At 37.9% G+C, this 20,956-nt stretch overlaps 1 protein-coding gene across 9 annotated transcripts in view; it reads left to right on the top strand.

Annotated features, from left to right (window-relative positions):
* HPS3 (HPS3 biogenesis of lysosomal organelles complex 2 subunit 1) overlaps positions 1-20,956 on the top strand; it is a 59,908-nt gene that overhangs the window by 7,234 nt on the left and 31,718 nt on the right. For 8 of the 9 annotated variants that reach the window (XR_006742110.1, XR_006742109.1, XR_006742113.1 and 5 more), the window contains exons 5-7: positions 4,559-4,751; positions 15,545-15,626; positions 18,881-19,035. Coding sequence is in view for 4 of the 9 variants with exons in the window: in XM_045584100.1 (XP_045440056.1) it covers positions 4,559-4,751; positions 15,545-15,626; positions 18,881-19,035 (430 nt within the window). In the remaining 5 variants the exon portion in view is untranslated. The remainder of the gene's footprint in view (positions 1-4,558; positions 4,752-15,544; positions 15,627-18,880; positions 19,036-20,956) is intronic. The other variant, XM_045584101.1, reaches the window with a different exon arrangement.

Raw genomic sequence — 20,956 nt, 5'->3', positions numbered from 1 at the left:
TCTTTTAGCTTTTCCAGTTGAGTGATGTTTGCTTCTTTGTATTTCAAATCTTTGACTTGATTCTTGTATTCCTCTAGTTTGCTGTTGGGTGTCTGTATAATATTTTTTATTTCATGCAGTGTATGTTTAATTTCAAGTTGGTCCTTTTCCATATCCTTGAGGGTCTCTCTCGTATCCTCAAGGGTCTCACTAAATTTATTGGCCTTTTCTAGGAAATTCTTGAAAAACCTTATAACTGGTTTTGAACTCTATCTCCATTCATTTGTTTTCCTCCATTTCTTTAGTTTGTGATATGTTTCTTTGTCTCTGCATTTTTGCTGCTTCCCTGAGTTGGTAGGGTAGTTTTGTATGCTAGGTGTCCTACATGGACCAGTGGCTTGGCCTCCCCATTTATCTGAGGTGGACACTCTTGGTGCACCCCTTTGTGGATTGTGTATACAGCATTGTTGTAGTTAAGTCTTGATTGTTGTTGGTATAAATGGGAGGAGTTGACCTTCAGACCAATTGGCTGTGAGGATTGTCTATACTGGGAGAATTGCTGTGCTGGAGACACCCTTATGAAACAAGACTTACAAAATTGCAAAAGCCTCTGTTGAGCTTAGGTGGGGCGGAGTCTCAGGGCTGAGCAAACAGTCTTGTTTTCCTGTCAGCCCTGCCCTATGAGGCCCCTGGGTCTCAGTGTGCCTCAGTAATTGCTGCAAGCACCTCTGAGAGAAAGCCGCCCTCGAGTTTCACCCGCTGCCAGACAGTCCAGTTTTTCCCAAATGAGTTTGGGTCCCCAGAGTCTTGCCCGGAACTGGAGTTCAGCGCAATCGGGAGCTTTTGTCTTGTTCCCACTTGAGAAAGCCAGCCTCACACTCAGCCTCACACTCTCTGTGTGCATGTGCCCCCGGACCTCTCCCTTTTACAGCTTCCCTGAGTCTTAGTGTGCTTTTCTCTTTTCCTTATAGTCCAGATTCCCCCTGAATGAGGCTGGGTTCCCAAAGTCTCACCCAGAACTGGAGTTCAGAGCAATTGGGAGCTTTTGTCTCCTTCCTGCTAGAGAAAGCCAGCTGCGTACTCAGGCCCCAGTCCTCTCCGTGCTCACGTCTCCTTACCTCGGCTTTCTGCAGCTCTTCTGAGTCTCAGTGTGCTTTTCTTCCTTCTAGTTGTAGAATTTCCACTCAGCCAGCCTTCCTGTGGTTCTGGATGATGTCCATTTTGTCTTTTAGTTGTAGTTTTGAAATTGTTGTGCAAGGCAGCAGTTTAGGTACTTACCTATTCCACCATCTTGGTTTCTCTCCTGTTTAACATTTTTAGATGTTGCCTAGAGAAAGGTATAAATATTGTTCTGATTAAATATGTTTATACCTTCATTTATTTTTTTATTTGTTTTAGTAAACATTTATTGAATACTATGCTGGACATGGTGCTGAACTCTAGGGAACTAATAATAAGCAAAATTAGGCAAAGTATTCACACTCATGGAGCTTATGGTCTCATGGGGGAGATAGATGATTATTAGTCAAATAATCACACACACAAAAAACATGCTGAAATGAACGCTCTGTTGGCGGTGGGGTGGGGAAGGAGGGGAACAAAACAAAACCTGTCTTGAAAGCCTATAACAAAAAATCCTAACCTCATCTAGTGGTCAAAGAAGGCTTCTTGAGAAAGAGATCTCTAGAGTGAAATGGTGCTGATTTGGGGATATGATGCAGAAGAAGTGGCAAAGGTGTGGTGGAGGGCAAATCTTGTTTGAGGAACTGAGAGAAGCAAGACCATGGAGAGTCAAGCAAAGAAGAGGGGGTTGGGAGCCCAGGCTGGAGACAAGACATGGCCCATAGCCATGTTAGTGGGTAAACTCTATTCAGTGGCTTCCCATAGCACTTGGGATAAAAACCCATATTTCTACATGATCCTGATTCTGTGCTTACCTTGTCCCTTTTACCCTGCTTACTGTTATCATCCATATGGCCTTTCTCTCATCCTCAGATAGGCCAAGTGCTCTCTTGTGGAAGGCTTTGTTACTTAGTCTTCAAGGGCTGATGTTGTACTTTCCCAAAATCTTGCATGCCTCACAGCTCAAGTGTCGCCTAACCACAGAGGACTTCCCTGAACTCTCAATTTAAACTATTCTATCTCCACATACTACCCAGTTTGTTTAGTCTCTACTCCAGTCCCCATTACTAGAATGAATGCTGTTAGCTTGTCTTGTGCACTATTGTATTCCCTAAACCGCAAACAGTGGCATTTAGTAGGTATGTGATGAATGTTTAAGAGGCAAATGGAAGGGTAGTACATATTTGAGCTGGGCCTTAAAGGATGAGTAGAACTTTTAAGAAATGGAGATTTTAGTGAGATATTACATAAGAGGAACCAACATGTACAAGGTACAAAAGTATTTGGAGATTAATGAGCTATTCTGTCTGACTAGAGCACAGATGTGTGTAGGAAAGGAGTTAGAAATAAATGGACATGTTGTTTTGGGCCAATTTTGGAGAATGCAGATTTGGACTTTCTTCTGTTATTAATGAGTGTCTTTGAAGAGTATCAACCAGAGCCAACTTAAAAAAAACAAACATTTGATTATGAAAAATTTCAAGCACATAGTTATAGAGAAAATAGTACAATGAACCCATCACACAACTTCAATAGTATTGTTTTGTGAATACTCCTTGCCAGATTATTTTGATGAAAATTCTAGAGTTTATACCATTCCATCCATAAATATTTCAGCTTGTATTTCTAAAAGAAAGGGATTCTTTGATTTAAACAAACCCAAAATACCATTTCACATTTTTTTTTAGTGTATTTGCCTTTTGATGGCTCATATCTTGCCTTTTTAGTGTAAGTGTTCTAGTTTTGCCTGATATTTATTGATTTTTAGAGGTAGCAGAGAAGGGAGAAAGAGATTGAAACATCAATGATAAGAAAAAATCAAATTGATTGGCTGCTTCTTGTATATCCTCCATTGAGGATTCAATCAGCAATCTGGACATGTGCTTGACCAAGAATTGAACTGTGACCTCCTGGTTTATGGATCTAAGTTCAGCTACTGAACCACACTAACCAGGCCCATTTCACATTTTAAAAATTTCATTGCTATCATCAAATATCCAGTCAGTGTTTAGATTTCTCTAATTGTCTAAAATTTTTTTCTTTAATTCATTTGTTTGGATCAGATTCATTTGTTTGTTTCACATATCACAATTGGTTGTTATGTCTTTAAAATTTCTTGTCTTCCACTCTTTTTGTTGTTGTTGTTAAACCTCACCTGAGGATATTTTTCCACTGATTTTTAGAGAGAGTAGAAGGGAGGAGACAGACAGAGATCGAGAGAAACATTGATATGAGAAAGACACATCTATTGGCTGCCTCGATTGGTTGCTTCCCTCACACGCCTGAAGGGAGTTGGGGGAATGAGCCAGCAAACAGGTAATATGCCTTTGACCAGAATCACACCCGGGATCCTTCAGTCTGAGGGCCGATACTCTATCCACTGAGACAAACCAGCTAGAGATAAAGTCTCTTTTAATATGTAGGCTGTCCCTTCCTTCCTCTTTTTATTTCTTTGCAATTTATTTAGCAAGAAACTGGACTGATAACTGTAGTTTCCCACAATCTTAATTTTGCTAGTTAACTCCCCACAGTGTCATTAAACATTTTCCTGTATTTCCCTGTGATTTGGTAGTTCTATCTTTTTAAATTTTTTTTTTTAATTGATTTTAGAGAGAGGAAGGAAGAGGGGTAGAGTGATAGAAGCGTTGATGAGAGAAATATTGATCAGTCCACCTCCTACACACCTCCTACTGGGGATCAAGCCCGCCACTGGGACATGTGTCCTGACCAGGAGTCAAACCATGTTCTCCTGGTTTATGGGCCCATCCTCAACCACTGAGCCACAATTGGCTTGGTAGTTCTATCTAAAGGTACACTTTTCATTATGTAGCCATTAGTGACATGTTGCTATTGAACACTTGAAATGTCATGAGTCTAAATTGAAATATTCTGTAAGTATAAAATTTACACTAGATCTTCAAGACTTATTACAAAAAAAGAAAAGAATATAAAATACTTCATTATATTTTTGTTGATTGCTTGTTGAAATGATAATGTTTTGATTATATTGGTTAATATGACATATTAAATGCATTTTGCCTGCTTTTACTTTTGTAAATGTGATTTCTGGGAAACTTTAAATTATACATTTCTGTTGACAGTGCTAGTCTATACTTAGTCTTGATCATCATCATCATCATCATTTTATTATTTTACACAAGTACTGTTGAGTTCTGTTGAAAGGTACATAGAATCTGGTTGACTCTTTTTGTAATATTAATAGCCATTAATGATTATTACCTAGCTCTGTTCATTTATTAGGAGTTACAACATGGTGACACTCTAATTATATCACTCCTTTTTAATTTCTTACTGGCATTCTTCTATAAAGAGCAATTTCTCCTAAAAAGCTCTTCGTTTTCTACTAATAGATTTTTTTTTTGCCTAGAAAAGTAAAAATATTGCTTCCCTTTATTTGCTGGTTTTATTGTTTGTTTGTTTTTTCTTTTTCATACAGATTCTCTTACTTCTGAGAGAAAAAATTTGTCTCAGGAAAAGAAGTTGCTGAGTCTCTTTTGTTTTTTCTCATTGCCTCATGTGGGCTACCTCTACCTAGTGGTCAAATCGGTTGAATTAATGTCAGTTTACCAATATCCTGAGAAGTCTCAACAAGCAGTACTCACGCCACAATTTTTGCATGTCATCACAAGGTATGTTATAGTTGTTGGGCTTTGAGTCACTTATTTTTTGTAAATTCTTGAGGTGCTTTCCAAACCTAAGTAAGAATTGAGTGAATCAATATGTAGCTCTGAAAATTAATATATATATTTGCCTTTTGATAGCCCATATCTGCCTTTTTAGTAGAAGTGTTCTGGTTTTGCCTTTTTTAATTTTCTGAGACTGGATGGGGATCTTTGTAAGAAAGAAGAGGTTCTTCATGAGGAAGATTTTTATAGGGAATTCTAATGAAAAGTCAGTGGAGCCTTTCAGGGTATCTCTAGATTTCTAGTTCTAATTTTTTTTTTCAGTGCTACTATATCTTTTCTGTATGAGTTGAATTATTCCATAATGATTATAACTATTAAGGGGCCAGAAACACTGATTGTACTTTTAATTGGTGCAGATGGGGAAGTAGTCCAGAGGTAGAGATTGGTCAAGGTCATGTTGCTAATTGGTGGCAGGTGTCTTTTGAGTTGCCTTATCCTGGTTTGCTGGCATCTAAACTGGGGTCCTGAGCAGGACTTTGACCTCATTTCCTTTTATTTCAACTATAAGTGATGCTTTTGGTTTTATTTCCTTTTTTTTTTTTTTTTTTTAAGCTTAGATTATGTGCAAGGCACTTACATTTGTGCCTTCTGATTGAGCAAATATGAATAAAGTATACCATCTGCTTTCTAAAGCAACAAAATAGAGGGGGCCAGAGATAACCAGAGCACAAACACTATGAGATTTGTGAAAAATATCTTAAGACTTCATGAAGGTGGTAGACACTGGGAGGAGAGAAATTACTTGGGCTAAGTCATAAGGGCAAGTTTTTTATGTTTAAAGTGTGGCCCGAGAGCTACTTAGAATTTGACAGATTGAGATTGGAAGAGAAGGGCATTATGGAGGGAAGACTATAAACAAAGAGTATGTTATACAGTTTTGCAGGAGCAACCAATAATATATTATACTGTTAATTAAGTTTTTTTTTTTTTTAAAGGATAGTAATTTTTTATTTTTTTTTATTTATTTTTTTTCAACTGAGTGGTGGTATTAGAATCTCCAGCATGTGCTAGAATATATTTGAAACAGCACAAGACCCACCTGGAGATTTGATGCCGACTCCTAGTGTGGGTGCTCCCTTCTTCCCCCACTCTCTGGTGTAATAAGAAATGTTATTGTGTGTTTCCTAAATGAAAATTGAGGAGGTAGCTAGTCTTTTAAATTTCCAAAGTGTTGTGTAGTGAGTAATTCAGGCTTTGAAAATTAAACTAAGGACTTTTTAAGGTTGTGACCAAAGAAAGTGATGTGGTCAGAGAATTGTTTTAGGAAAATTAATAGTGTCTATTATGGAGGTTGGATTGAACATAGATAAACTATTGAAGTGGCTCAGGTAACGATAATGAAGAACTGAATTTGGGCAGGGCAATAGCAATGAGAAGAGAAAGAAGAACAGATGGGAGAGGTTTCGGTAAGAGAATTGAAATATTGGTTTCAGATGGGGTAGTTGGAAGGAGGAGAAAAACTTAGACGTTTTATTATGATCAAAAAAGAGCTGATTATATAAGTAGAATAGATGAGAAGAAGCAGAGGACCGCATAAGATAGCTAGGAGACAAGGCGGGGGGAAAAATACCCAAGTAGAGCAGCTTCTAGAAAAAAAAAATTAAAAAGCAGGAGGAGAGCCTAAGGGAACTTTGGGACAACACAAAACAAAACAACATCCACATAATAGGAGTTCCAGAAGGAGAGGAAACAGCAGTGAATAGAAAATCTGTTTGAAGAAATAATGACATAAAACTTTCCTGATATAGGGAAGAAAAAACCCACACAAATCCAAGAAGCTCACAGAGTCCCAAGCAAAATGAACCCCAAAAGACTGATGCCAAGGCACATTATAATTAAATTGGTAAACACCAATGACAAAGTAAGAATCTTAAAAGTTGCCATAGAGTGACAGAAAGTTACCTACAAGGGAATCCCCGTCATACTAGCAACTGATTTCTCAACAGAAACTCCTCAGTCCAGAATGGAATAGAATGAAATATACAAAGTCATGCAAAGGAAGGGTCTGAATCCAAGAACATTGTACTCACCAAGGCTATCAATCAAAATTGAAGGTGAAATCAGGAGCTTCACAGACAAAAACAGACTAAAGGAATATTACCACCACCAAACCAGCAATGCAAGAAATGCTAAAGGGTCTGTTGTAAAAAAAAAAAAAAAAAAAAAAAAGAAGCAAAGAAGGAACACTTGGGCAAAGAATAAGAATGGTGACAAATAAGTACTTATCAATAATAACTTTAAACGTAAATGCATTAAGTGCCCCATTCAAAAGACACAGGGAAGCTGAGTGGATAAGAAAACATGACCCTTATATCTGCTATCTATAAGAATCCCACCTCAGAAAAAAAGACACAGACTGAGGGTGAAGGTATGGAGAAAGGTTTTTCAGGTGATTGAAAATGAAAAAAAGGATGGGGTAGCAATACTTATATCTGACAAATTAGATCTCAAAGTGAAGGACATAACAAGAGATAATGAAGTCCACTTCATAATACTAAAGGGAACAATTCAACAAGAAGAGATAACTCTGGTAAACATGTACACACCCAATACAGAAGCGCCCAAATACATAAAAAAAACTGCTAGAGGATATCAAGAGAGAGATTGACAGCAATACAATCATAGTAGCGGACTTTAATACCCCACTATCACCATTGGACAAATCTTCTAAACAAAAAAAAAATAAGCAAAGAAACATCAATCCTAAATGACTCACTAGACCAGATGGAATGAATTGACATATTCAGAACATTTCATCCCATTGCCATAGAATATACATTTTTCTCAAATACACATGGGTCATTTTCAAAGATAAACCATATTTTGGGTCATAAGCAAAGTCCCTTCTAATTCTAGAAGATAGAAATCATATCAAGCATCTTCTCAGGTTACAGTGGCATAAAACTAGAAATCAACTAAAATAAAAACAATCCAAAAAAATCAAACACCTGGAGACTAAATAGCATGCTACTAAACAATGACCTGGTTACCAGAGAGATCAAAGAAGAAATAAAAAACATCATGGCAACAAATGACAATGAAAACACAGCAATCCAAAATCTATGGGACACAGCAAAAGCAGTCACGTGGGAAGTTCATAGCTCTAAAAGCCTATTATGAAAAACAAAAAACAATGGTAATAACTTACCTAACCCTACAATTCAAAGAGTTAGAAAAAGAGCAACAAGAAAAGCCCAGTGTAAGCAGAAGGAAGGAAATGATAAAAATCAGAGTAGAAATATTCAACATAGAAACCAAAGAAATAATACAAAAGATCAACAAAACCAAGAGCTGGTTCTTTGAAAATATAAACAGGATTGATTAACCTCTAGTTAGGCTCATCAAGACGCAAAGAGAGAGCACCCAAATAATCAAAATCTGAAATGAAAGAGGTGAGTTAACAACAGACTCCACAGAAATACAAAGGATTGTTAAAAAATACTATGAACAACAACAACAAAAAAACAACCCAAGATGGCGGCATAGGGCAGACACTCGAATGCAGCCTACCACAACAAGTTTGAGTTTGGAACTGAAAAATAGGGGAAACATCACCCTGAGGCGCCAGACGGCTGGCTGAGGGGAGGCTTTACCATCTGGGAAGGAGAAAGAAGGCGCGCTGAACCTCAGGAACTGTGAAGGTGCAGAAAACTGTGCGCGTGAAAAGGTGGCCCACAGAGTTCGCTGCCGGCTTGCTGGCGGAATGCGGAGAGGGCGGGCTGAGTTTGCTACCGGCTTGTTCTCTGCGCACAGTAAGGGCGGACAGCTAATGCGTGGCTGGCTTTCTTGTTTGGGAGGAAAACAGAACCACCCTATTGCACTGATAGACGGCCCCAGAGAGGGAGAGGTCAGACTGTTGGGCAGTGGGTAGAGATCTCTCGGAGGTGTGTGAAGCTAGCGGCCATTCCTGTGGGACTCAGAAACCAGACCCTCGTAGGGAGGGGCTGAATAAAGCTTATCTGCATCACCCCATCCAAGCAGAGCACAGAGGCCCTTCCAGTGGCTAGCTTCCTTGTTCGCTGCCAATAGGACTCTCCTAGGGAGGGGCAGACAGGAATCTAAAGCTTGTCTGTGCCTATACCAAAGAGGTGTGTGCATCTGCAACCAATTGTGTGGGATTCAACAAAGATTGTCTGTGCCACCTCAAGACTCCGCCCCCATTTAAGTGGAATACAGAAACCCTCCTAACTGAGACACTTCTGATCCTCGTAGCCAATTGGCTTGGAGATCAACGCTTCCCAGTGATACCAACAACAAGCAAGACTTAACAACAAGACTGCACACACAACCCACAAAGGGCTACACCAAAGCTGTCCACCTCAGGTAACTGGGAGGCTTACTCAATGAACCATATAGGACACCTTAGCACACAAAGCCATCCTACCAACTCAGGGAAGCTGTGAAAATGATGAGACAAGGAAATAGATCACAAACAAAAGAAATGGAGGAAAAGAGACTGGATATAGAGTTCAAAATCACGCTTATAAGGTTTTTCAAGAATTTCATAGAAAAGGTCGATAAGACCTATGAGGAGATGAAAAGGGATCAATAAAACTAATAAGGGATCAATAAGAAATAATAAGGGATCAACAAGAAATAAAGAATACATTGTCTGACATAAAAAATATTATACAGAGTCCTAAAAACAGAATGGAAGATCGCAAGGATCAAGTCAAGGATTTGGAATAAAGAGCCAGAAGACACCCCTCCGTAGAAGCAAGAAGACAAGAGAATCCAGAAAGTTGAAGATAATGTAAGAAACCTCTGGGAAAACTTTAAGCGAACCAGCATCAGAATTATGGGGGTCCCAGAAGATGAGAGAGAGCAAGATATCAAAAACATACTGAAAGAAATAGTGACAGAAAACTTCCCCCACCTGGTGGACTTACAAGTCCAGGAAGCGCACAGAACTCCAAACAAAAGGAATTCAAAGAAGTCCACACCAAGACACATCATAATTAAAATTTCAAGAGCAAAAGACAAAGAATATTAAAAGCAGCAAGAGCAAAGCAGGTAGTTACCTATAAAGGAGCACCTATACGATTGTCAACTGATTTCTCAACAGAAACCATGCAGGCCAGACAGGAATGGCAAGAAATATTCAAGGTGATGAATAGCAAGAACCTACAGCCAAAAATAATCTACCCAGTAAAGCTATCACTCAGAATCGAAGGCCAGATAAAGAGCTTCACTAATAAAAAAAAAAGCTAAAGGAGTTATCATTGCCAAACCAGAATTATATGAATTGCTGAAGGGGGTTCTTCTGGAAGAGAATGTAAATAAAGATAAAAACTATGAACAACAAATACGTAACTATCAACAAGTGAATCTAAAAACCAAGGGAATTAAAAAAAAAAAATCTGATGAACAATATTAACTGGTGAATATAATAGAATCAGGTATGGAAGGGGAGTGAACTGATGATTCTCGGGGAAAAGGGGAGAGGGGGTTGCGGGAAGAGACTAAACATAAACTGTGCATCTATGGATGAGGACAGTGGGGAGTGGGGAAAGGCCAGAGGGTGGGGTGGGAACCTGGTGGAGGGGAGCAATGGAGGGGGGGTGGAATGAGGAACATTTGTAATAATATGAACAATAAAGATTTATTTTTAAAAATACTATGAACAACTCTATTCTAACAAACTGGGCAACCTGGAGGAAGTGGACATATTCCTAGAAAAATATAACCTTCCAAAACTCGGGAAAAATCTAAACAGCTCAATAGACCGATAACTATGGAAGAAATTGAAGCAGTCATCAAAAAGCTTCTGGCAAAGAAAAGCGCAGAACCAGACGGCTTCATAGGGTTGTTTTACCAAACATTCAAGGAAGAACTAAAACCTGTCATCCTCAGACTATTCCAAAAAATTCAAGAAGAAGGAACACTTCCATGTTCCTTCTATGAAGCCAGCATCAACCTAAACCAGATAAAGACCATACAATGAAAGAGAATTACAGGCCAGTATCCCTCATGAACATAGATGCCAAAAATCTTCAACAAAAATTCTAGCAAATTGGATCCAGCAGTACATCAGAAAGATCATACACCATGACCAAGCAGGATTTATCCCAGGGATGTAAGGATGGTACAAGATCTGCAAATCCATAAACGTGATACATCACATAGACAAATTGAGAGATAAAAATCACATAGTCATATCAATTGATGCAGAAAAAGCATTCCACAAAATCCAACATCCTTTTTTGATAAAAACTCTCAACAGGGTTGTAATAGAAGGATCATACCTCAACATAATAAAAGCTGTATATGATAAACCCACAGCTAACAACATACTCAATGGACAAAAACTAAAACCATTTCCTCTAAGAACAGAAACAAGACAGGGATGCTCACTGTCACCACTCCTGTTTGACATAGTACTGGAAGTATTAGCCATTGCAATTATACAAGAAGAAGAAATAAAAGGCATCCAAATTGGAAAAGAAGTAGAGGTGTTCTTATTTGCAGATTACATGATATTGTACATAAAAAGCCCCAAAAGAATCTATCAAAAAACTAATTGACTTAAATGAATTCGGTAAGGTAGCAGGATACAAAATTTATGTCAAGAAATCTATGGCATTTCTATACACTAATAGTGAACTTACAGAAAGCGATACTAAAAAAGCAATCCCATTTACCATCGCAAATAAAAAATCAAGATACGTAGGAATAAACTTAGGTGGTAAAAGACCTATATGCAGAAAACTGCAGGACACTGAAAAAAGAGATAGACAAGATGTAAACAGATGGAAGAACATACCATGTTCATAGATTGGTAGAATCAACATCATTAATATGTCCAAACTACCCAAAGCAATCTATAGATTCAGTGCACTCCCCATTAAAATACCAACGACATATTTCACAGAGCTAGAAAGAATTCTCCTAAAATTCAGCTGGAATAATAATAATAAAGACCCCGAATAGCCACAGCAATCCTGAGAAAGAATAAAGTAGGAGGGATCTCTACCAGATTTCAAGCTGTATTACAAAGCCACTGTTCTCAAAACAGCCTGGTACAGGCACAAGAACATACATATAGACCAATGGAACAGAATATAGAACCCAGATACCGACCCAAACCACTATGCTCAATTAATATTTGCAAAGGAGGAATGAACATACAATGGATTCAAGACAGTCTCTTCAATAAATGGTTTTGGGAAAGTTGGACAGATACATGCAAAAAAAAATGAAACTAGATCACCAACTTCACACCATACACAAAAATAAACTCAAAATGGATACATGACTTAAACATAAGATGGGAAACCATAAAAATACTAGAGGCATCCACAGGCAGCAAAATCTCAAACATATGCCCAAAGAACTTCACTGATACTACCCGTAGAGCAATGGAAGCTAAAGAGAAAATAAACAAATGGGACTACATCAAAATAAAAAGCTTTTTCACAGAAAAGAAACCATCACCAAAACAAGAAAGCTCGCTTTATGGGAGAACATATTTGCAAATGTTATCACTGATAAAGTTTTAATTCCAACATCTACAGACAGCTTATACAACTTTATAAAAGGAAGTTAAGTGATCCAATAAAAAAATGGGCAATGGACCTAAATAGAATATTTTTTAAAAAAGACAGATGGAAGGCGAACAGACACATGAAAACATGCTCAAAGTCACTAATTATCTGAGAGATCCAAATCAAAATGACAATGTGGTACCATTCACACCTGTGAGAATGGCTATCATCAACAAATTAACAGACAAGTGTTGGTGAGGATGTGGAGATGCTGGTGGGAATGCAGACTGGTGCAACCACTGTGGAGAACAGTATGGAGTTTCCTCAAAAAGCTAAAAATGGAACTCCTATTTGACCCAGTAATCCCACTCCTAGGAATATATCCTAAGAAACTAGAAACCAGTCAGAAAGGATATATGCACTTCAATGTTCATAGCACAATTTACAATAGCTAATATTTGTAAACAGCCTAGGTGTCTGTGAGCAGATTACTGGATCAGAAAATTTTGGTACTAATGGAGTACTATGCTGCCATAAAAAAGAAGGAATTCTTACCATGTGCAGGGACCTGGATGGAACTGGAGAGCATTATGCTAAGTGAAATAAGCCAGTCAATCAAAGAAAAATACCACATCATCAATCATTTGTGGATAATAAAGAACATTATAAACTTATGAACAAAAAGATAGATACAGAGGCAATAAAGCATCAAAGAGACTGTTATATTACAGTGGGAAGGTTAGGGAGAGGAGGGGGAGATAAGAGATCAACAGAAGGACTTGTATGCATGCATATAAGCATAAGCAATGGAAGCAAACCACTGTGGTTAGAGGGCAACTATGGGAGTGAAGTGGGGGGGGGGAGGGGCAATGGTAAGATATATGTACACATATAATACCTTAATTTAAAAAATGGGGGAAAAAGTAAAAGTCTGGTGAAGGTCACATTTATGAAGCAAGAAGAGGAAGAGAAGAATCTTCAAGGATATGGAGAAACCCAGAAAATTATAGCATCTCAGAAACAAAGGGAAAAAATAGAGGAAGAAAGAAGGAATAAAATATCAATTTGTTTTCCAAAATATTGATGCAAAGAGTATCCATCTTTCCTCCATCTCATTGCACAGATGTTACAGGACATAGAATTTACTGAGTGGACCCTCTAACCCCCCATCCTCTTTTAAGTGTAAGTCATGTGATTTTGCATACCAGTATGTTTATAGACCCTTAAAAAAAGCAATAGAAGAGATTTTAATATAAGAATATAAAATCATGCAAAATGTTACCCTTATAGCAATGCATAAATGAGTCCTACTTCTCAGAGTCAACCACATCAACATGTTTCTTTGACTTAAAAAAAAATACTACTATGATTTGTTTTTCACAGGAGTGGATCATGTATCCACTGTTCAGCATGATTAGCAGCATGTCCTGGACATGTTTCCAGGTAGCACATTTCAGTTCACTTTAATTTTTTATGATGCTCCTTTGTGCTCCAACAGTAGCCAGAAGCTGAAGTGGAGGGGAGTCAGAGGAGCCAATCTTTTTAACTCTAGACCAGCGGTTCTCAGCATGTGGTTCGAGACCCACAGGTTGAGAACCTCTAGCAGGGTCCCCTAAGACCATCAGAAAACACATATATTTACATTACAATTCATAACAGTAGCAAAATTACAGATATGAAGTAGCAACAAAAATAATTTTATGGTTGTGGGTCACCAAAATATGAGGAACTGTGTTAAAGGGTCGTGGCATTAGAAAGGATAAAACCACTGCTCTAAACCCTAACAGTAACCCACTACTTTCATTATTAGACTTTCGGTTATTGGCCCCACTGTGAGTGCTGTTTTGTTCCTCATTGTCTCAAAGTACTTTCTAATCATTTTAATTCCTGAGAATGCTCTCTACTCTAAATTTCTAAGTGGTGGTGCTATTGTCATGGCTTTAGAGATCATGTCCTAGGACTTTGTGGAAATCGACAGAAATGGCAGTGGGCTGAGGCTGAAGTGGAAGCCCCAACAAACAGATGGAGAGAGTTGACTGATGCCCCTTCCCTACATTGTGCAAATTATTGTTAGATTTGCTTTAGTCTTTCACCTTTTTATTTTATCAGAGTTCATTTTCTCTTTTTAACACACATTTTTATTGATTTCAGAGGAAGGGAGAAGAAGAGAGAGAGAGAGAGAGAGAGAGAGAGAGAGAGAGAGAGAGAGAGAGAGAGAGAGAGAGAGAGAGAGAGATATTAATGATAAGAGAATCATTGATCAGCTATCTCCTGCATGCCCCACTCTGGGGATGGAGCCCACAAACCCGGGCATATATCCTCACTAGGAATTGAACTCCTGTTTCATAGGTTGATGCTCAACCACTGAGCTACACTGGCCAGACCAAAGTTCATTTTCACTTCTCCCACTTTTTGGCTTGTTTTTTAAAAAATCATTCCTGTGAATTCACTACAGGTTAGGTTTTGAAGCAATTTCTAAGTTAACTGTTTTTAATTGCAGTGCTGACTTATCCACCAGGCACCAGGCATCTATTGTGCACTTACTGTAGGGTCTGTGGGTTGTTTCTACAGAAGCAGCCTGGGGTTGTGGAAAGAGATAGAGGAGTGTGAGGAGTGTGGAGACATGGGATCTAATTTCGCTCTATTCTCGGGATGCCTTGGACCAGTCATGAACTTCCCATGCCATAATCTTTAAAACACGCTGCTGGATTGATAATACTTGAACATTCCATCAGACAGCCTCTGATTTTCTGTTCTACCACTGGATTTGTGTTTGCATCAAGTGTGTTGTCTGGCATAATCCAAGCTCAATTTTATCCTGAGATGAGTGGGCTAGAGATAATAGTCAATAATTTGGGTTCTAATTTTGGCTTTGATATTGAATTCTCTGTACCCTGGACTGATCCTGGTGGCATCATTTGTCTGTAAAATGAGACTATTTGACCTAGATCCCTGGTTCTTAACTAGGGGTGTATACCAGAGCCAAATGTAGGATTCTGTGGAGACACTCACGTCTGGATTAGCCCCTAGAAATTATGATTCAATAGGAGTAAGGAGAGGACCAGTTATGTTTTAAAAAATACACTATAGGGATTTGAGGACTCTCCTTGATAAGCATTCTACCTCATCAGCATATGACAGATTCTTGCATCTTCCATCTTGGCCATAGTTCTGTTCACCTGTAAAATTCTCCCAGCTATGGACACATTTTTGGCCTCCACTTTGCTAAGTGGCCTTTTTCCTCTTCCTCAGTAACAACCTGCAGTGTTTCACAGTGCGGTGCAGTGCGGCGGCCGCTCGTGAGGAGGACCCGTATGTGGACTCCACCCTGAAGGTTAGAACTACATTATTATGACAGTGCAATGTTAGATGAAAAAGGAATGAATGCACACTTGTAAATGCGCTTTTGGTTGTAAGTGAGGTAACAGTAGGTCTTAAGATCTTGTTTATTGAATTAGAACCTTTGAATGTAAAATAGTAAGCAATTTTTGATTCATGGTTTAGATGATAATATTTAAGATTATTTTGAAAACATTTCACTCAGAATTTAGTACATAGTTTTGAAAATTTGGTAAAGAATATAGTGTAACGTAACTTCAGAGAGAGTACCTCACAACTATAATATTCTGCAGTTTTATTTTTTTAACAGAAATGTTGGTGGTAATTATATGTAGTTATTAATACTTCAGCTTAGAAATTAGCATATTCAAGAATACAAAATTGAATAAAGTGCATTAAAATAATTTTTTTATATTGTTATCAGATATGCCTATAATTCTTTTGTTATTTTACAAGTCTTCAACAATCTTTTATGTTTCCATAGACTAAATGTAGGGGTTAATGGATATGTTAGATCAGTAATCTCATTTTTAGTATGCTTATTCTGTGCAAAGTTCTTGACTACAAAATAAACATAGGTCATCTATGATGAAATTCTATGTTTTCTGATGTTGAATTTCTGTTCTCAAAAATATACGGATCATTTTTATGATATTCATCGTATGGTATATTACCTCTGGCTTATAAGCTGCTTGAATGAATGTTTGTTATGAACAACATATAGGCTGCAGGAAACCCCAAAATCATGATGGCTTGTATTTCACAGGTTAGTTTATGTCTATCATAAAAGGCATCTGGAACACATTTTCCTGGAAAACTAAGTGCTCAGTAATGATTGTTATTTTAGTAAGCCAGCACTGTAAAGTGCTAAAGTGACTGAGGCACTCTCCTGTTATCACTGTTGCCCAGGTTAGGATAGGCGATCTTGAGTTTTATGTGATTTGAGTTCTTAGTAACTCTTTTTTTGTTGTGGCCCAACCTGTAGCTTTTTTGTTGCTGACGAAGCTTGCTGCCTACCTTCAGCTCTTGGGAAGCCGGAATCGCATCTTTTCTTTGTCTTTCTGTTTGTGGTTAAGATATACACATAGCCTTTTAAATAGATTATTTTTTAAATAAAGGTCGTTATCCTACTAAAAATTGAAAGTTGACAGATTCTTTGCCCCTTTCTTCTCCTCACACCATGCCTTTAAGAAAAAAGAAAAACAAAACAAAACTCAGAAAAGACATAGGCTTACATAGGTAGTGATGGTAGAGTGAGAGATATATAATAGATTGAGGTAGGATCAAAGCTATAATAAAAATGTCAGATAACAAATGTTGGTGAGGATGCTAAGAAATTGGAACACTCATACATTGCTTGAGAGAATATAACATGCTGTGGCCACCTTGAAATAAGTCTGATATTTCCTCAAACAGTTAAACATTGAGTTACCCTGTGACCCAGTGATTCCACTTCTAGGTATATGACCAAGAGAAATGAGAAAAAAATACATCTACACAAAATGTCCACACACTATACACAAATGTGTATAGCAACATTATTCACAATAACTAAAAGGTGAAAGCAATCCATATGTTCATCAGCTGATGAATGGATAAACAAAATGTGATATATAACAGAATATTATTTGGCCATAAAACGAAATGAAGCACTGACACATGGATGAACACATGGAAACTGACACATGGAAGTGCCATAATATGGATGAACCTTGCTATAACATAGATGACCCTTTTAGCACTATAACATGGATGAGTCTTGAAAGAAGCCAGTTACCAAAGATCACACACATATTTATATGATTTCATTTATATAAAAGTCCATAATAGGCAAACCAATAGAGAAAAAGAGTATATTACTTGTTGCTTAGGTTTGGGATGGATGAGAGAGGGGGACAATAGCAAAAGGGTATATAGGTTTTTTTTTTGTGGTTTTTTTTTTTTTTTTGAGATGACGAAAGTGTTCTAAAGTTGACTGGTGTTGGTTGCACATATCTGTTTATTAAACACTATTATACTAAAAACCATTCAGTTGTATGCTTTAAATGGGTGAATTGTATAGTATGTGAATGATATGTCAATAAAACTCTTAAGGAAAAGAAGGGAAAATAAAGAAAATAAATCATACTTTCAGGTCTTCTCAGTCTCATAAAACCAGAGGGAAGGAACCAAAATAGAGGAAGGGAGAAAAGAAGAGAGACCAGTAGCTGGTTGGGGCTGCTGCACTTGAGACCTGTCCTCTGGAGCGTACACAGGGCAGGATGGTGATCACACCTCATGGCTCCCCCATCCTTGCATCCCTACCATTCTGAAATTCCAGATGCCACCTGAGTGAGCATGCATTTAGCCACTTGACTAAAGCTGACTCAGGCTTTGGGAGCTGAGGGGTCTGAAAAAGATTTCACAGCCTCAGAGTTTGGCCCAAGAGGCATATATCTTTTTTTCCCATTCCTCTCAGATTCTAGCTCTTCAGCACTAGCCAGAGCCACCTTACTCTTCTTAGGGATGAAAACATGAATGGAGGTATTTCCCCAAGCATGCTGTACAAATGGACAAGGAAGATGACCTCGAAATCAAACAGTGTGAATGCAGGAGGCATGAGCCTGGCAGCCTTCACATGGATAACCCTGCTATAACATGAATGTCTTGTGAGCTCCCTGAAAGAGTTATTCTGTTATCTTTCTTATCCATTCTAATTGAATTAATCTTCCCTTACAAGGACAGGACCCAGATTTCCTCCAGTTTACCTGACACACCCAACCTGTCAGGCATTCTAGGCAGTGTTCACACTTAAGGACCAAAGAGTCAGGGGCCATCTGAACATACAAGCATTTTCATCCTACACACCCATCTACTAAGAAACTATTTTATGTACTCTCTGTGCAGTGGAATGCCTTTTTGTAGTATCTCATTTTGCCTTGGATCTCCTTTTGGCCATACCCCCAAGCCAGCATGCTGTTAGTGGGATTTCCCTGAGTGGCTGCACTCCCAGACATGGGGAGTCCCCACTGCTGTGAGGGCCTCAGGCACACCCACTTTCTGAATTCATTCAGAAAGAGTACTCTTTGACATATAAAGTAGATAGTTTGATAAGATAACCTTCTTGTTCTGATAAGAATGGGAATTTTGAGGAGTTTTTTTAGTGGGTTAGGGTAGGAGAGACTTTATCAAATAAACAGACGGATTTTTGAAGATTAAAGTTTATGTATATTTTTTCCTTGGTTAAATTTGTGATTTTTCCTTTATTAGGCTTGCCCACCTGTCAATATGGATATCTGTGCTTTAAGAATACAGCTTTTCATAGGCTTGAAAGCCATCTGTCACTTTAAAAACCACATCATACTTCTGACTAAGGCGGACCCTGAGGCCATTCCAGAGAGAAGAGAGGCACCGAGGAAGCTTCTGTGAGCATCCCTCTTCCCAGAGAATCCTGCCAAAATTTTTGCACTAAATGTTATTGGTGTATTTTGTCTGTGTTTTACTCTGTTTTTTAATTTTATTTTTTAATTTTTTAAAACATTTTTATTGATTTCAGAGAGGAAGGGAGAGGAAGAGAGATGGAAACATCAATGATGAGAATCACTGATTGGCTGCCTTCTGCACATCCCCTATTGGGGATCAAGTCCGCAACCCAGATATGTGCCCTTGATCAGAATCGAACCCAAGACCCTTCAGTCTGCATGCTAACGCTCTATCCACTGAGCCACATCTGCTAGGGCTACTCTTTGTTTTTTTAAATCAAAACTTTAAATGACCAGATGACTTTTTTATGATGTTCTTATTCTAGAGAGAGAAAATAAGGATTTAGTGATCTCCATAATATCCTTTATAATTGACCTCAGAACTTTTAGAAGAAAATGAATAATAAAATAGTTTCAATAAATGCCTGGTTTTTAGGTAAAATGTTAAAGGACATGTTTTTCTGTGTAGTTAAAGAGAAAACAAAGGCCTCTAATGCTAGCCCAAATGATAAGTTTTTTAATACGTGTTTTTCTTTTTTGACCTTTCAGTGGCTGCATTTTTATCCAAAGACTAGAGAACTAGTGCACGAAAATTTGTGTACTTGGGGGGGGGGGTATCCCTCAGCCCAGCCTGTGCCCTCTCACAGTCGGACCCCTCGGGAGATGTCCATCTGCCTGCTTAGGCCCACTCCCTGGTGGTCAGTGAGCATCATAGCTACCAATTATTCTGCCATTTGGTCGATTTGCATATTAGCCTTTTATTATATAGGATTATTTCCTGGTATTTCAATTTTAAGAAATTAGCAATGTATTTTTTACCTTAAATCACATTCATAATATATAGATATATGCTGATCTATCTTAATTTGATAGCACTAATCTCTGGTTAACGCTTCTGTGTTCTGTTTTCACTCTGTTTAGAACATAATAGTTACACTTCTATTTGATGTTTTCTATAATGTGAACTTAGTGGTAGGGAATGCAGTCTGATTTGAACATTTCTATATGGAAAACTTAATCAGGTAAGAAATTTTTGGAGAGATAAGAAACATAATGTGTTTCAAATCTAACATTGGTTTTTATTTTTAACATTTTTTTTTTAATTGCTTGTGCCTGTACTTGTTCCAACAAAAGGAATAAACAGGTTGACTTGGTTAAGTGATCATTTAGAGAGTGCAGAGTTGTCTAACTGAGCGTAAAAGCTTCTAGCGAGAGAAAAACAACTTGTAACCTTTTGTAAAGTATTATATATTTTATTAATTTTTTTGACATTTGTAAAGTATTATATATTTTATTAATTTTTCTTTTTGTTTTATTGTTTAAAGTTTAATATATCTCTACTTTCTCCCTGATTGACGCCCCCTCCCATCACTCCTACTCCTGAGGGAAAGCCCCCACTACTCCAGTGTCTGTGTCCATTGATTATGCTAATATGCATTCATACAAGTCCTTGGTTGATCTCTAACCCTCCCCTTCTTCCCTGCCATTTGTCTCTGGATCTATTTTTATTCATCAGTTTCTGTTGATCATTATATCCCACATATGAGTGAGATCATGTGATATTTATTTTTCTACAACTGGCTTATTTCACTTAGCATAATGCTCTCCAGTTCCATCCATGCTGTTGCTAATGGTAAAAGTTCCTTCTTTTTTATGACAGAATAGTATTCCATTGAGTAGTTATGCCACAGTTTTCTAATCCACTAATTTGCTAGTGGGCACTCAGGCTGTTTCTGAATTTTAGCTATTATAAATTGTGCTGCAATGAACATAGGGGTACATATATTATTACATATATTATTTCTGATTAGTGTTTCTGGTTTCTTAGGGTATATTTTTATAAGTGGGAATAAGGTCAAATAGG

Source organism: Pipistrellus kuhlii, unplaced genomic scaffold, assembly GCF_014108245.1.
Source record: "Pipistrellus kuhlii isolate mPipKuh1 unplaced genomic scaffold, mPipKuh1.p scaffold_m20_p_2, whole genome shotgun sequence".
In the NCBI taxonomy this organism is placed as follows: domain Eukaryota; kingdom Metazoa; phylum Chordata; class Mammalia; order Chiroptera; family Vespertilionidae; genus Pipistrellus; species Pipistrellus kuhlii.
The sequence above is the reverse complement of the archived record's forward strand: the minus strand, read 5'-3'. Positions and strand labels throughout refer to the sequence as shown.